The sequence below is a fragment of the Solea senegalensis genome, linkage group LG3 (genome assembly GCF_019176455.1).
Source record: "Solea senegalensis isolate Sse05_10M linkage group LG3, IFAPA_SoseM_1, whole genome shotgun sequence".
Lineage (NCBI taxonomy): Eukaryota > Metazoa > Chordata > Actinopteri > Pleuronectiformes > Soleidae > Solea > Solea senegalensis.
Genome location: NC_058023.1, coordinates 31,229,633 through 31,244,391, shown reverse-complemented (window position 1 = coordinate 31,244,391; position 14,759 = coordinate 31,229,633). Strand labels below are relative to the sequence as shown.

General features: G+C 43.2%; 2 protein-coding genes and 1 long non-coding RNA gene across 4 annotated transcripts in view; 2 read left to right on the top strand and 1 right to left on the bottom strand.

The window, feature by feature from the left end:
• Positions 1-469: 469 nt before the first annotated feature.
• si:dkeyp-38g8.5 (uncharacterized protein LOC568385 homolog) lies at positions 470-3,658 on the top strand. Of its 2 annotated transcripts, XM_044021918.1 has the most exons (4): positions 471-685; positions 1,319-1,412; positions 1,635-1,722; positions 1,811-3,658. In XM_044021918.1, exons 1-4 carry the CDS (start codon positions 613-615, stop codon positions 2,510-2,512), a joined length of 957 nt encoding a protein of 318 aa, XP_043877853.1. In that variant the 5' UTR covers positions 471-612; the 3' UTR covers positions 2,513-3,658. The 2 variants fall into 2 exon arrangements, with proteins under 2 accessions (XP_043877855.1, XP_043877853.1); XM_044021920.1 differs by lacking the exon at positions 1,635-1,722 and having other exon boundaries at positions 470-685.
• Positions 3,659-4,020: 362 nt separating this feature from the next.
• Positions 4,021-14,759, bottom strand: part of epyc (epiphycan) — an 11,130-nt gene continuing 391 nt past the window's right edge. Inside the window, exons 2-10 of the mRNA XM_044021914.1 lie at positions 12,490-12,688; positions 7,772-7,940; positions 6,919-7,443; positions 6,417-6,623; positions 5,878-6,009; positions 5,519-5,677; positions 5,180-5,382; positions 4,891-4,986; positions 4,021-4,313 (exon numbers count right to left, since the gene is read on the bottom strand). Of these exons, the coding sequence (XP_043877849.1) occupies positions 4,143-4,313; positions 4,891-4,986; positions 5,180-5,382; positions 5,519-5,677; positions 5,878-6,009; positions 6,417-6,623; positions 6,919-7,443; positions 7,772-7,940; positions 12,490-12,681 (1,854 nt within the window). The 5' untranslated portion in view covers positions 12,682-12,688 and the 3' untranslated portion in view covers positions 4,021-4,142. The remainder of the gene's footprint in view (positions 4,314-4,890; positions 4,987-5,179; positions 5,383-5,518; positions 5,678-5,877; positions 6,010-6,416; positions 6,624-6,918; positions 7,444-7,771; positions 7,941-12,489; positions 12,689-14,759) is intronic.
• LOC122766765 overlaps positions 13,818-14,759 on the top strand; it is a 24,038-nt gene continuing 23,096 nt past the window's right edge. Inside the window, exon 1 of the long non-coding RNA XR_006360106.1 lies at positions 13,818-13,829. This is a non-coding gene — a long non-coding RNA (uncharacterized LOC122766765). The remainder of the gene's footprint in view (positions 13,830-14,759) is intronic.

Genomic DNA, 14,759 nt, shown 5'->3' with positions numbered 1-14,759 from the left:
AAAATCTCCATATTTCTGGAGTGAAAGTGCCTGAAACTTGACATGGTGACGGTGAGGGAGGCCAGTAAGATCATATAAATGACATAAATTCAAGATCATTTTGATTATATGCTCGTATGATCTCGTCAAAAGCAGTTAATCTCAATCTAAACAAATAACTTTCTTTTTAAAAAAAAATGCCATGTCACCTCATATTATAACTAAAAATAATATCTGTCATAAGGTTTATACAACATATATTGCCTTCCTTTTTGATTACAGCACTCTAAATATACTACTTTACATTATTTTCTTAAGCTTATAGGTTAAACTGGAGCTTGGGATTTACTTTGTTTAAAATACTTTGACTTGTTTAAGTGTTTGATCACGTATTCATATTTTCTTTTTTAAAAAATGAAACGTTTACGATCAAAACAACTATTTTGTAAAGCCCTCCCGAACGCTGGAGGGCGACAGTGAGCTGCTTCTGACACTGGCGCGTCCTGATAACAAGCGGCGAGGACCCTTAAAAGACATGAGAAGAAGAATGTAGGTTCCTCTGGAATATGAACGACCTACGAAGGACACGTAAAAAGGCCTAAACCTAAATTAAAAAGCCTTATTTTGGGCAAAATGGAAACCCGGGACCACGACTACACCGGCACCACTTATAATAATGTCAGCTCCGCGGACAATACATATAAAAGTGAGTATAAACGTCACAAGACAAGGGATATTGATGTTTTAATGAAGCTCAGTAGCTTAGGCACCTAGCAAGTGGGCTAGGCAGGTAACAGGAGGTTCAACGACATTAGCAGTGCTGCCTGTGTAGTTTGTAGGGTTATTTTGTGAACTGTGAGGCAGCAGACTAAACTTGGTGAAACAAAACTAAAAGTAAACCAACAATTCAGTGCAACACAACATTTGTTGTAAAGTGTAAAGCCTACATGTTTGGATATGAAGTAGAAACAAGCAAATTGAATGCAATTCTGATGTTAAAAATAGCCACTGTAGACATGACATGTCCTCTGAAATCTAGGTATTAAATACTGAGTTTATGTAATTGTTAATAAAATATGTCTATAATAACTAGACAAATCATTAAATTGTAAATATCAATCTGATATGTAAATACACATTTGCATATCAAACACAGATTGATATTTCTGACAAATCTACAGATGAAAATTAAATATAGATATTAGTTGCAGCCCAAGTCTGCAGTTTATTTTCTTTAAATTGCTTGTGTTTTTATTTGTGACTGATTTTTTAACCAAATATCAAAAATATGAAAAGTGTGAGTGCATTTTTATTTTTTCCTCTTATTTCTCTCTCTCAGTGACTTCTAAAGAAACCGAAGACTTTGTGAAGCTCAGGGTTTTGAACGATAACCTCTTCTCTGGTAAAAGAAACACTACCATGACGGCATGGAGGTACGTCATTAAGTCATTAAGCAGCTTCAACATGCTTCAGTGTTGAAACGTGGTTGTTTACAAATGTTTTTACTAGCTTACCGAGTGTTTGTTTTCTCATGTGTCGTCTTTTGTCTTTAATTATACGCTATAATTCGATATATTATACGTTTTGTAACCACACATGAGTGAAGTAGTAAAATTCAATGGTAAATGACAAAGATGTTTGGATCATATTTGCAGAGCAATCCTCAAGCAAATGGGATTACAACACAAGATGACCCACCGTCAAGCGTCCAAAAAGTGGGAAAACCTGAGAAAGAAACACAAAGTATTGCTACTTTTGACTGTTTGCACATTCAAAAAAACCTTCTGACAGGTTTTGTTCTGATGTAATGACATGATCTCTGTCCCCTCAGGAGCTGAAGAACCCTCCAGATGGGGTGACGGTGTTCCCCAAAATGTGGCGTCATTTTAGACTGATGGATGAAGCCATATTGCGGCTGGAAGGTAGTGCCCATTTGCTTAATGGTTTAACCCACAATAAAGACAAATCTATCTTCTTACCCTTCTCCAAACCGAAGAAGAGGACGCTGTCAACATTGTACCCTGCAACCTCCGTAGAAGAGGGGCCCGAAATAGAAGTTACACTGAGTGGAGATGACGAGGAGGTCTCGCAGGAAAGACGCCAGGACATGAATCGCGTCATGCAAGAGGTGGAGGACGAGTGGAACGTCATGGAGAGTGAAAAACGGGTGATTAAAAGGGAAAAAGGGTTGATTGAAAGAGAGCGGCTGGTGCTGCAGAGGGAGAGGGCGGTGCTGGATCGGGAGGCGGCCACTCTGGAGCGAGACCGAGCCTCGTTGGAGCGAGAGAAGGTGACATTTGAGCGGGAGAAGGACGGGTTGGAGAAGGAGAGGGTGATGGTGGAGAGGGACAGGGATGATTTGCGCAGAGAGCGCCAGGCTTTGGAACGCGAGAAAGCCAGACTGGAGAGACTTTTTATTCCGAAAGGCATCGCAGAGGTTGCCGAACACGGCGGCAAAGACGCCCATGTTGTGGACATGAACAGGAAGGAGCGGTTCCTGTATTTGTTTGAAAAACTTGTTGAAGACTTTTAAGAGAATCACAAAGTAGTGTTTTAAAGGTCCATTGTGTAAGAAATAGTGACATCTAAGGGTGAGACTGTGGACTGTAACACCCTCATTTACCTTAGGGTTTCAGGGATCTATGGTGGCCTTCACATACCAGAGACACACACTTTGTCATTTTGGGCTGCGGTAGAAACAAGGTGGCACAAGATGGCTGAATCCCATAGACTATATGTGGTAAATGAAAATGGATGTAATCTTCTGGAGATTTGACCAATACCATGAAATAAATTACTTTAATCAACCTAAAATTAGTTTGAGACATTGTCTCAGGGAAAAAAGCTGATTTTGTCAGGTGAGAATTAAAAGCTTATTTTCCCCGCAGAATTTTATTCAAACCGAGTTATTTTTGCTATTAGCGGAGTCTATCCCTAGTGGCCTCACTATTAGACTACATCAATTTTAATATATGTAGTCAGTGCGGCCTCTGTAAAGCGAGACCCTGGCCGCCAAAGTGATTATACACTTACACAAACCTATTTTTTGGCTAGTTAATTCAATTTATGCCAAGAAAAACCACCCTATGTGGTACACATTGGACCAAAACGTTAATCTGCATAAACAGAAGCAGCTTAAAATCCACAGTAATACGTGCACCTATGAGTTGTCAATGAAAACGTTGAGCCACTCTTGGTTCAGAGAGGTCTTCAAAACAACTTTATTCACTTGTGGTTATTCCATACAGAGCACACAACAGCAAGCTATTAGCATTATTTTTAACCCCATCCACAATCAAAATCAACAGCAACCCCCTCCCCCCTAGTCTTTGGTATATGGTTAAAACATCACTTCTTGAAATGTGATCTACCAAATATTACAGTTCATGTAAAAAAAAAAAGAAAGAAAATTTCTTCAGAATATATATTTTTTATATTACAGTACAGACTTTACAACAAGTGACTTTATTTAAATGCTTCTTTTATTGCATTAGATATTCCATTTACCTTCCATTAAGCTCCAGCTTCAACAGGTTTATGCCAGTAAATATTGAATTTTCCTAAAGTGTTAGAATTGTCGTTAATATTAATATAACCCCATTTCATTTTTACAAAACAAACAATATTACTTTGCCATTACATGTTTTGGAGGATCTTTTAATAAACTGGTTTCTCTGAATTCCACAGATTTCTTTGTGGAACAATTTGACCTTTTGGCAAAGTTCACGTGTGTGCGTGTGTATGTGTATATGTATGTGTGTGTAGATTGGTTTTGTCGTTGTTGGCGAGGCAATAATGTGTATGTATGATTGTGTCATCGCCGTGCACAGTTCAGAAGTTGGAACAACAGGGCTAGCAAAGGGGCCTTAGCTTAGGTGTGTATGTGCTTGGTGATCACCGCAGTCTGACCCCTAACTGACTTCTTTGTGGAACACATTTCCACACAAACTTAGACTGACCTGAAGTACACAACGACAGCAGCACGAGTGACAGGTGAAATCTGCTGGAAATCGACTGAACAAGATGGTTTACATGTCCTTGTGTGTGTGTGTGTGTGTGTGTGTGTGTGTGTGTGTGGTCTCTTGTGCCAATATGTACAAGGAAATGTGTGCATGTGGTTGCATTCGTGCAAGAATGTGTAAGAGTGTGTGTCCGCGTTGTGGTTAAATGAGATTCCCGATGGGTATACGGGGCAGGCAGATGTAAGCCTGCGGGGTCCTGCTGAGGTTGATGGGGTTTCCGTCCAGACGGATGTCCTCCAGTGCGTTCCTGATGTAGTTGAAGTCTTTCAGGTTGCAGAACGTGTCCTCGTGCATCATTTGAATATTGTTCCGCTGTGTGAGGAGACAGGAGGACTTGAGATCAGTTTATCGACCACTGTCAGATAGAGCTCCAACTAACGATTCTTTTCATAATTGATTAATCTGTCGTTTATTTTCTCGATTAATCGATTGGTCCAGAAATATCTGAAAACCTGAAAAAAATGTTGATCGGTGTTCGTCACACCTGGAAATGATGATGTTCTCAAATGTCTTGTTTTGTCCACAAACCAAAATGATTCACTTTTACTGATTTGTTTGTTATCCAGAGCAAAGAAATGAAGAAAATATTCACATTTAAGAAGCTTAAACAATCGGAAATCTTGTTTTGATCATGAAAAAAGCTTCAAACTGACTAATCGATTGTCAAAATAGTTGTCAATTAATTTAGTAATCGATTAATTGTTTCAGCTCTACTGTCAGACAAAAGGAACCCCGACTCTAGGCCATGCTTGGGCCATACGAAAAACCAAAAACCGCCGTGCACTTATACAGGACCTGTAACTATGGGTTAGAGATTTAATCCCACAAATGCGATGATTCTAACCGTTCTCTCCTCGGTGTTAGCCAGTATGAGGCAGATGTACTATACCTGTAGGTGTAGGGATCGCAGGCTCTCTGGTAGAGGCACGGGGATGTAGTCCATGTGGTTGTCTGTCAGGTAGAGGTACTGCAGGCTCGACATGTCCTGGAAACAATGAAGAGAAAACGGAGCGATACATGTCACGTAATTTGAATTCTTAACACATTTGAAGCTAATCTGAGTACAAGATCATGGATAACGGTCATCAGCTTTGTCGGGTTTGGGTTTACAGACCCACGGGCCGGGCCGGGTCAGGTGGGGTTGTAATATTCATGATTACGAGTAAAAGTGCACATACTTTGAACGCCTCTCCGTGAATGCCCTTGGTGCCGATGTTGTTGTGGCTGGCGTCAATCAGGCTCATGGTCCCTGGGAGGGCGGGCAACTGTGAGATGTGGTTTTCTCGGAGCACCAGCTCCCCCAGCTCGGGCAGACCCAAAAATGCTCCGTCGTCGATGCGTGTTATCTCGTTGGCAGTTAAGTCGATTCTCTTCAGCTTGTCTAAAGGGAAGCAGGGAAAACAACACTGCGAGACACTTGATGCCGACGGTCAGACGAACGGAGGTGGAGTAATGCTGTACACCAATCCCTTTGTCTTAATATGCAAATTCATCTTGATTTCAAGTGGGAAACATACTCATGGAGGCGAAGTCGGACTTGTTGATCTTGGTTATTCTGTTGTAACGCGCATAGAAGTGAGTGGTGTCTTTGGGGAGAGGTGGAACACTATCCAGCTTCAAGTCGTCGCAGTAGACTGAACCACCAAGGCACGTGCACAGCAAGCAAGTGGGCATACCTGTGACATGCATAGAAAAAGAAGAGAGGGAGTGAGAGTGAGGTGTGGAAAAACAGAAGGCAGAGTGGATCGTAATCTGTGGAATAAGCCTCAACCCCTTTCAGGGGGGTCTGTCTGTCGGTCACATTCAGGATACCAAGTGGTACCGTGGTTTCCCGCGATACCCCTCGGGAATCTGTCCCTTGTTGTTCTTTACTGACCTGATCTGTCAACCACAGGCTCATCAGGCTCATCGGGTTCATCGGGTTCGGGCAATTCAGAGCTCACTGACCCTTCTACACTGCCAGTACCCTCCTGAGGGGTTTCTGGTGTAGTCGGAATCAGCCCCTCCTCTTGTTAGAGACAAGATCAGGTGTTAAAAGAAACAGGTTAGATAAGCACGGACATGGAACAGGAAGTCCGGCAATCAGTGGCCCACTGTTTGCCACAGAGATGAGTTAAATACAGTACAGTATATTATCAGTTTCACACTGTTAATATATCATGTTTTAGTTGATGAATGGAGGCTGAATGAAAATGTCTGTTGAAAATATGATTGTTAGAAAAGAACGAACACATAATTCCAAATAGATTTGACAGTTAGAGTTTCAGTTGCCCCCATGAACCACGTTTATGTCAAAGTACTTGTACTGACCAACTCAATTATTGCTAAAATAAAAAATGAAAGTTTTACAATTCGGGAGCCAGCAAATTGTGTCCCTTCCTGAACATTGCCCCCACCACCCTCCTTAATACTGACCTTTATCAATGTCAGGGACCAGAATTACATCAGGTAACTGGGCGTCTGCTGAGCCTGAGATACCAGAAGTACCCGAGGCTCCGGAGACATCTACATCTCCAGAGACTCCAGTATCACCTGAGGCCCCTGAGATTCCTCCTGAGAAATCCCCAGAAGCACCCGATGCCTCCTGAGGGATTGTGTCGGGAATGAGGGGCAGCTCCTCCTCTTGTTAGAGCCAAAGGGTTGGGTTAGATGACACAAAGTTAGGAGTTTATGGGGTGAAAGAGACAATCAACCAATTAAACAATCAGTCACAGTCACACTTAACGTGAGACGGTGTGTTAGACAGACTAAACAAACACAATGTCATTTAGTAAGATCAACATTTAACTACATTTAAAAAGGGATGCAGTTGAATGGACATTTAAGACAACAAATAAACATAAATCACAATTAGTTTTTTTTTTTTTAAATCAAGAAATGGTGTTGCCACCAGATTCTGCTCAGTAAAAGTACTAACCTCCAGATAACAAAGTTATGCCAGAGTCCCCAGACTCACCAGAGGCCCCAGAGACCCCAGAGCTTCCGGAGGCCCCTGAGATCAAGAGATCTCCAGAGAACCCAGAACCAGACTGGTCCCCAGACTCTCCAGAGCCCAGGGGGAGTTCAATGGAAACCTCAGCACCTCCAGAACTAATGTCCCCAGAGGCTCCTGAACTTGTGGATCCCAGGGTATCCCCAGATCCTGAGACACCTCCAGATCCCCAGAGATCCCCAGATATCAAGACATCCCCAGACAACAAGAACTCTCCAGATCCCCCAGAGCTGAAGACCTCCTCAGAGGCTCCAGAGATGAGGATAATGTCACTAGAATCCCCAGAACCCCCCGAGTACCCGGAGACCCCAGAGACCAGGAGATCTACTGAGCCTCCAGACCCTCCAAACCCAGAAGCCCCAGAAGCTCTCGAGGCCCCAGACCCTATGGAACCCCCAAAATCCCCGGATACATGAAGAATGTCGATGGGCATCAGACGCAGCTCCACCTCTTGTTAGAGACAAGATTAGGTATTAATAAAAAGACAGACACAAATCCAGTGGATCATTAATCTGGGTTGGATTTCACAGTGATGATGATTAGGTTCAGCAGAAGTTGACAAATGGACACATTTAAACATTCAAAGCTATTTAAATGGAAGGCATGCACATGGAGATGCAGAAAACGACTTATCAGGATGGATTAGTGTTTCTTTTGTTTTGAGTGGTTTTGTTTATTATGGGTAATACTGCTTTCATGAGTCCACCAGCCCCACGAAGAGCAAGGTCAAACTGAGGACGTGTGTGAGGTGAATTCATATTTATGTGCTTTTTCAGACCTTTTTGTGTGTCTGGGCCCATGAGAACCCCAGATCCCCCTGAACCCTGAGGGACGAGCTTGTGTTCTAGGGGCAACTCCTCCTCCTCCTCCTCCTCCTCTTGTTCCTCCAACGAGGCCTCGGGTACAGGGTAACTATAATCAGGTGGGGCCAGTGTTCCAATCTCTATCTGAGGGAAAGACGGTAGCAGTGAGTCAAAAATGAACCTGCAGAAGAGATCCTGGATCCAAAAGAGAGAACCTGGCCTTTTAGTTACAAAAAATAGTCAAATTAAACTCATTCTGTACTTCCTGATCCTGAATGGTCATTTTTGAGACATTAGAAAACACAGGTAAACACAGCTAGACTACTTTATTCCAAAATAAAAATACCAACATTTGGTAAGCTCTAATATACCATCCACACAAAATAATTAAGTCAAATTTCAGTGTAGTAGTATGATGATTTTTTTTTATTCACAGTTGAATAAAGAATCAGAAGAAAATAGAAAGAAGAATATACAGAGAACTGGCTCCTCCTTATTAAACTGAAGTTAATGATATAGTCTGTCATCTCAAGTCTTTTCGGGAACATTTGTACGCTGCATCCACAGTACAGGTTTCAGCTTGAGCAGGCCAGGGTTTCCCAATCCTGATCCTCGGGGGATACCTGAACCTGCATGTTTTAGATGTTGCCCTGCTCTCACACACCTGAGCTCGTCATCGAGGTCTGCAGAGGCCTGATAATGAGCCATTCAATTGAATCAGGTGTGCAACCTCTAAAACACACGCAGGACGGGGGCCTCTGTTCCCAAACGTCAGTCAAAAGGGTGAGACCAGCACGGACCCATCCCTCCACAAATCGCAGCAAACCTTCCTTTCTCCACCACTAGATGACAGCAAAGTGTTTGGATTGAAGTCACTGAGGCTGAAGGACAAACTCTGATGCTCCATCCACCGCCACACACCAACCACGGTAGTATCAGATCAATGATGGATAATACTTTGGTGGAACTGCTCAACATTCACAAACGTCTTAATCTTTGTAAATTAAGAGTTAGTGAAGTGAAAGACAGACAAGCTGCACAGGGTACTTCCACATAAATAACTTACTAAAAGTTAGCAGTTTTGTTTACCCTTTAAATTTCATTCTTGGGGATCATTTAGAAGACAACTCAGTGCCCTGAGTTCCTTTTGTTGAAAGACTCAGACACATCCATCTCACGTTTACTGCTACTGCCCTTTCCTCTTTTGATGTTTTTGGTGCTTGACGGTGCTGCAGTTCTATCATTGTCCAGACGAGGGCAACAAACCTCCACACTCTACCTCAGGTAATACCTGACACTTGCTCACGCCCAACAAGCCTGACTCAGTCCTGCAGAGAGGGAATGGTCCTTGTGGAACCAAGACACACATGGTAGCTGCAAGAATGCATTTTTTAGTCAAAAAAGTGATCAGATACCAGAAAGCCAAGAGGTAAAAGTAAATGATTACATCTAGAAAAATAAAGGCAAACTATGAAGAACCTAAAGAGCTGAATAGAAAAAGTAATGCAATAGCATGAAATCTGGTAATGAAGAGATATTTAGCAGTGAATCTGACATTTTAAAGCTTGGCAGCTACATCGTTTGGGATACAACAAGGTAGGCCTTTGAAATGTGTTGTACAGAGTTAGCTCCCTGCAGCTCTCCCCTTCACTCCCCCCCAAAGCAAACATTTACACCCGAGGGAGAAGAAGAGGCGAAAAAAGCTGGCCACTAAAAATATAGAGAGAAATAATCTGGAAAGAGCATGGGAATCCAGAGAGCAGAGGGAGCGATGCCGAACCCAAATGATGTTGTTGCTATATATGTTGTGGGCATGTCAATCATAAAATGGTTAATTTTGAGAGTTAATTAGTGAGCCTTAGATATGCAAGTCGGCAGATTTTGTTTGGACGGGGCACAGGTCGCTGTTTCCACTCTCCAGTGAAGCTAAGTTAAGCTAAACGGCAGCAGCTATAGCTTCACAGGCCATTTCCACCAAGTGGTACGGTTTGATTCAGTTCGGCGCACGGTGACCAAAAAACTTGATCCGTGCCATTCCACTTTTTGCCGCTCTTCTGCCGGGGGAACTTAGCAAAGTGGGGCAAGACACACAGGCAACAAGGGCAACGGATGTGCCTTTTTTTTAAAAATATATCACCTCATGGTGAGCACTGAAGGCTGTTTGTGTTTCTTTATTAATGATTAATGAACGTCAACGTGCAGCAGTTGGTTAACCACACTTACGCAGCTGACGCGGCCATTGCCATCTGGCCTCCAACACCATACTGCGGTGTTTTCATTTGGAGTTTTGTCCAGCGACTTCAATTATTCAAGGGTGCAATTTGCAGTGGACTAAACTTGTGAGAAAACGATGAAAGACACACTGAGGACACGCCTCAGTAAATCAAAGCGTCTGCGGAGGCTTCTGAAATGCAGCCGCCTGAAGACGAGACAAGACTTTGCATAATGTAACATCATAGATGAGCCTTCGCTCCTCTGAAAAAAAGAGGCAAGCCTCGAGGAGAGACGTACGAACAAAGAGCTGGAGATGGAAAGTAAAGACTCGGCATTCCAGAGGCATGGAGCTCATCACTGCTTAATTTCCCTCCTGACGCCTGACAGTGTGAATGAAATCCATTTTAATCTTCAGTCTCTATAAACAGCTAGTCTATGTGAAGATCTGCCATCTTACCTTTAACTATGCCGTAGACAAAACAAAAGTGATCATTACTCAAATGTGTTCGGGACTGCGCTTGCTCTAATTACTGTTTCTCATCTTCCTGCTCTCAAAAAATGTCACTTCCCGGCTCGTTCAACGGAGAGAGAGAGAGAGACTTAGTTAAAGCCAGTCCCTTGTAACGCACGGCAACGTTCCCACAGTGAGCACTCGTGTTATAACAGCGGCACAACCTTTGCACAGCAGAATTAATGCACTTCAATTTTGGCGCGAGGCCGACATCTGCTCATGCATATCTGCTAAAGCTGCCCTGGATTGTGGAATAGGTCTTGGATAACAGCAGTGGTGTGAGTACACTCCACATCAGGTTTCACTTAAGTCACTGGTGCAGAGGAAACATGCTGAAAGTCCTGTGCGGATGATGCCAGTCGCTTATTTCCTTGTGCCACCTTGACGTTGCTCTGGCTCATTAATCATAAATCTGGCCGTTTGAGCATGCACTGCAGGTTTGGCACATCGATCGCTCCTAATGAAAGTGTGTTTAAGGCACTTTTCTGAATCAACTCTTCAAGTACGATGCCACTTTTTCACAAACATCTGTTGTGCAGAGCAGAATCTGGATAGAATATTACAACAACAAAAATCCCAGAGGGCACAGCTGCATGGCTTTTTTTTTGGCTCATTTCCTCTGGGCAACACATTTCTAGTAAAGACTAACAGCAGGTTACAATGACAGAGGAATCATTTCATTGTCGCCATCTTGCTTCCAGCTCTTTGACATCCACTCGCTGAAGCTATGTGGAGATATTATCAGTGTGGGAAAATACAGCAGACGATGCTCCGTTGAAACTAATATAGACCATTTTTTTGTGATAAAATACCACTGATGCGTCAATCCTGTTTGATTCCATGGATGAAAGCTTGAATCTACTTGAATTTACCCCAAAATGGCTCCCGTTGGTATCTGCTCCCTGAACCATTTGACCTCAATTTAAAACCAGGCAGGTTCACCATTATTACACAGTCACTGTTAGCATCTGTGAAACCTGGAAGGAAACCTGGATTTTGGATGAATTTTGGTAGTGTTATCGTGACAAGGTTTACAGAAATCAGTACAAAACTATGCCAAGCCGTTGCAGTGACTATTGGTTGTTATAAATGTTAACTTGGGGTTAAGTTCTTGCCCATGGACACATTAGCATGTAGACTAGAAGAGCTGGGGTAAGACCCACGGAGTCACAGCTATCTGTTTTAAGTACATTCTCACCTCTTTTTTTGCTCTGTTTTTGGTGTCCACCATCCAAATACCATTGGACATAGTCACCTGGTTTCCTCCTGAAGCCAGCCAGGAAGTTAAAATATATAGAATAGCCACAAAGAAGTTTGTTTGAATGGAAGTCCATTGAAAACAAATAGCTTATTTCTTTTAACACCAGTAAACATTTTCTTGAGGATGTAATGGTCTCCGGTGCTAGTTTCAGAGAAGAAAAAAATAACATAAAGTAGGAGCCCGATTGCTGTACATTGCAGTTTGGAACAATAAAGCCCTCGATCAGGGCAGGCTTGTGTTTCCACTGAGAACAGTACTTGGTAGGCGGTGTGTGACATACGTAGCGTGACGTTGTTCTGGGGCGCCGACAACGATCATTGACAATCGACACAATGCAACACAACAGACATCAACACAACGGAGACTTTTTTGGGTTTTTTTCTGCTCAGTTTGTGGCTGTTTGTCTCAACAAGACATCCAGGTCTGTATGAGAATAGACTGCAGGCGTTGATGAAACACCAGTCGCGAGAGAGTGATGCTTTTGTGGGTCTAGCTCCACCCATTTCTCTGGTGCACCTAGGGAAGGGTACTGAATAATGGTAATGCAAAATCTTGAGGCCTCAAAATGGGAGTTCCGATCCCCACAGGTGACAGTGGCCAAATATAAATATCAACATGCTATTACCCTTGAAATCACAAATACATTCACAGTAAATCACTTATATTCCCTTAAACCCAAATGGTTTTCGATCTATACATTTTCTTACCTGAGGATCATCAATTGTCAGCCCATCTTCATAGTCGTAGATATCCTGGTTCTCCACATTTAAGTTGTCTAGATCCACATCGTAGTTGGCGCCGTCGTACGAGTCCAGGTCCACTTGTCGGGAAAATCTGGGGCTGGCCACCACTGCTTTGAGGACCAGGAGTCCCAACATGAGCCGCACGAGCATCCTCATCGTCCACCTGGACACGCACAGTTACTTGTTATTTGTCGTATGCAGCTGTCAAGTCATTTCATTCCATAGTTCTACACAACGTGTAGGTGCCTTTCAACAGGACATTGTCCTTCATGATTTCGAGGGAGAAAATCTCTATACATACACAGCTACAGACCAGGCCTTGACTTTGGGTGACGTCGTAAAGGTCAGTGACTTCATTACAGAGGTGCAGACAGCTAGAGAGGTCACAGTATGAGAGTCAGATGCTCGCGGCTCCAAGGCACGGCCATCTTAGCTTAACTCTATCCCGTGTCCTGTTAAAAGTCAGCTGATGTGATGAGGAACAATGGGAATGTTTCAGTGATGCTTTTGTGTTTAAAATAACAGATCTCCTTGCCGTCTTTGGTTGTGGCTTCTGAAAAGGTTTTGGTCCGAATTGTGTGGCTACTTTCAGTGTGTGGACATCAACTATGTTGGTGCAGGTTGTCAGTCATCCAGGTCTTCTTCAGCAGTTGGCTGGAGGCGACTCAACCCAAGCAAGTCCAGTCGCCTACAGTGTCAACGTCTGAAGAACCCCCCTGAAATCAGTGTCCTTCTTTTGGTTTGTGCATGAAAAAAATACTTGAATGGATGGAGGCACATAAAAGCTTTCAGGGAGGTAGAAAAGTTCATGAATCAATAAGAGGCGTAAATGCGAGTTCTGCAAATAAAAGCGGACGTTTAGAAATCGTGACACTGAAAACTCTTCTGGAAAAAAAACTGCAGAAACTGCACACGGTGCAGGCGAGTGGAGGAATGTGTGAAACCCGACATTCCTCCACTTAGGACAGCAGCATCAGCTGGGACTCCACATTCTTCTGTAGTAACATGGACTTGTGTTCCACCCACTACTGAAACAAAGCTTTAAAGATTTGATGGAAACCTACATAGTTTCTCGTCTCCTAAGCTTAATGAGGCTGATGTAGTTCATAAATGCGAATAAGTGTGTTTAATTACCACGTAATTAGCTATCGTCTTTAACGTCAGACTTGGGAATCAATGGTCTTACAGTGGAGGAATGTTATAGCACGTCCGTGGCAGGTGTCGTCGCAAAGGCTGAGTCCTCTAGGCCTGGGCAGAGAAATGGAGAGCGAGGGAAGATAGAGAGAGAGACTGAGAGAGAGAGAGTGAGGTGGACAAGATGTTGGCCCTCAGGGTTAGATGGAGCGAGTGAGGAAAAGACTTGAGTGGGAGAAAGAGAGCAAGAGAGAGAGACAGGTCTCTCAGCTCGCTCGACCCCTCGCCCCTTTACAGAGGGGCTTTATGAGGCCGCTGCATGTCTCAGCACTCACACTCCAAATTCCACCGAGGTTTGTGGACAGGATGGCAGTGAGTTACTGCTGCAAGGAAACGCTTCATTCAGTGCAGTGACACACACACACACACACACACACACACATCCTCTCACAGACACACACTGTCTCAGCACACCTATCTTTTCTGGGGATTGAGCTGCTATTTTAGGACGAGGAGAGATATACTTAAGCGTTATTTACTTAAATCTATTTTATATATGAATCAATCATCTTGATTTTTTTGCAGCGACTTAAAAAGTCAACTTTCTGTCATGAGGCTTTGGAATCCAGCATGGCTACACTGAAAAGACGGACTATGCTAAAGACAGAGGTGCGCTTTTATTCGGTCCATCACAGTGTGCAGTGTGTGTGTGTGTGTGTGGAAACTATGTATGTTTGTATGTGAGCGTAGCCTCCGGACTACCTCTGTGTTATGTTTGGCTCCACGTCGGGCATTCCTGATATCCAGCGACTCTAAGCCACAGAAAACAAAACTTCCCAAACAAACATCCCGGTGCGACTGCGAAGCCGGTGCGTTTGCATCACAACGAGGGGGCATTTAATTTAAAAAAAAAAGAAAAAGCACCTGACGAAAATCAGTCGGTGAATAAAATCAAATATGCAACGTGTCATTTTCCGACAGGTTGAGTTAAAAATCTAAGTTAAATTTGAAGACATCGTTTTAAGCAAAATTGGCAAAAAAATGCAACACTGTCGTCAAACAAATCTAACAATCACCTTCCGGACACTGACACCTGACTC

Excerpts from the sequence above, each read along its gene's own strand:
- si:dkeyp-38g8.5 (XM_044021918.1), top strand. The coding sequence starts at position 613 with ATGGAAACCCGGGACCACGACTACACCGGCACCACTTATAATAATGTC. Across the intron at positions 686-1,318 it reads CGCGGACAATACATATAAAA|TGACTTCTAAAGAAACCGAA; the intron begins GTGAGTATAAAC and ends TCTCTCTCTCAG. Across the intron at positions 1,723-1,810 it reads ACCTGAGAAAGAAACACAAA|GAGCTGAAGAACCCTCCAGA; the intron begins GTATTGCTACTT and ends CTGTCCCCTCAG.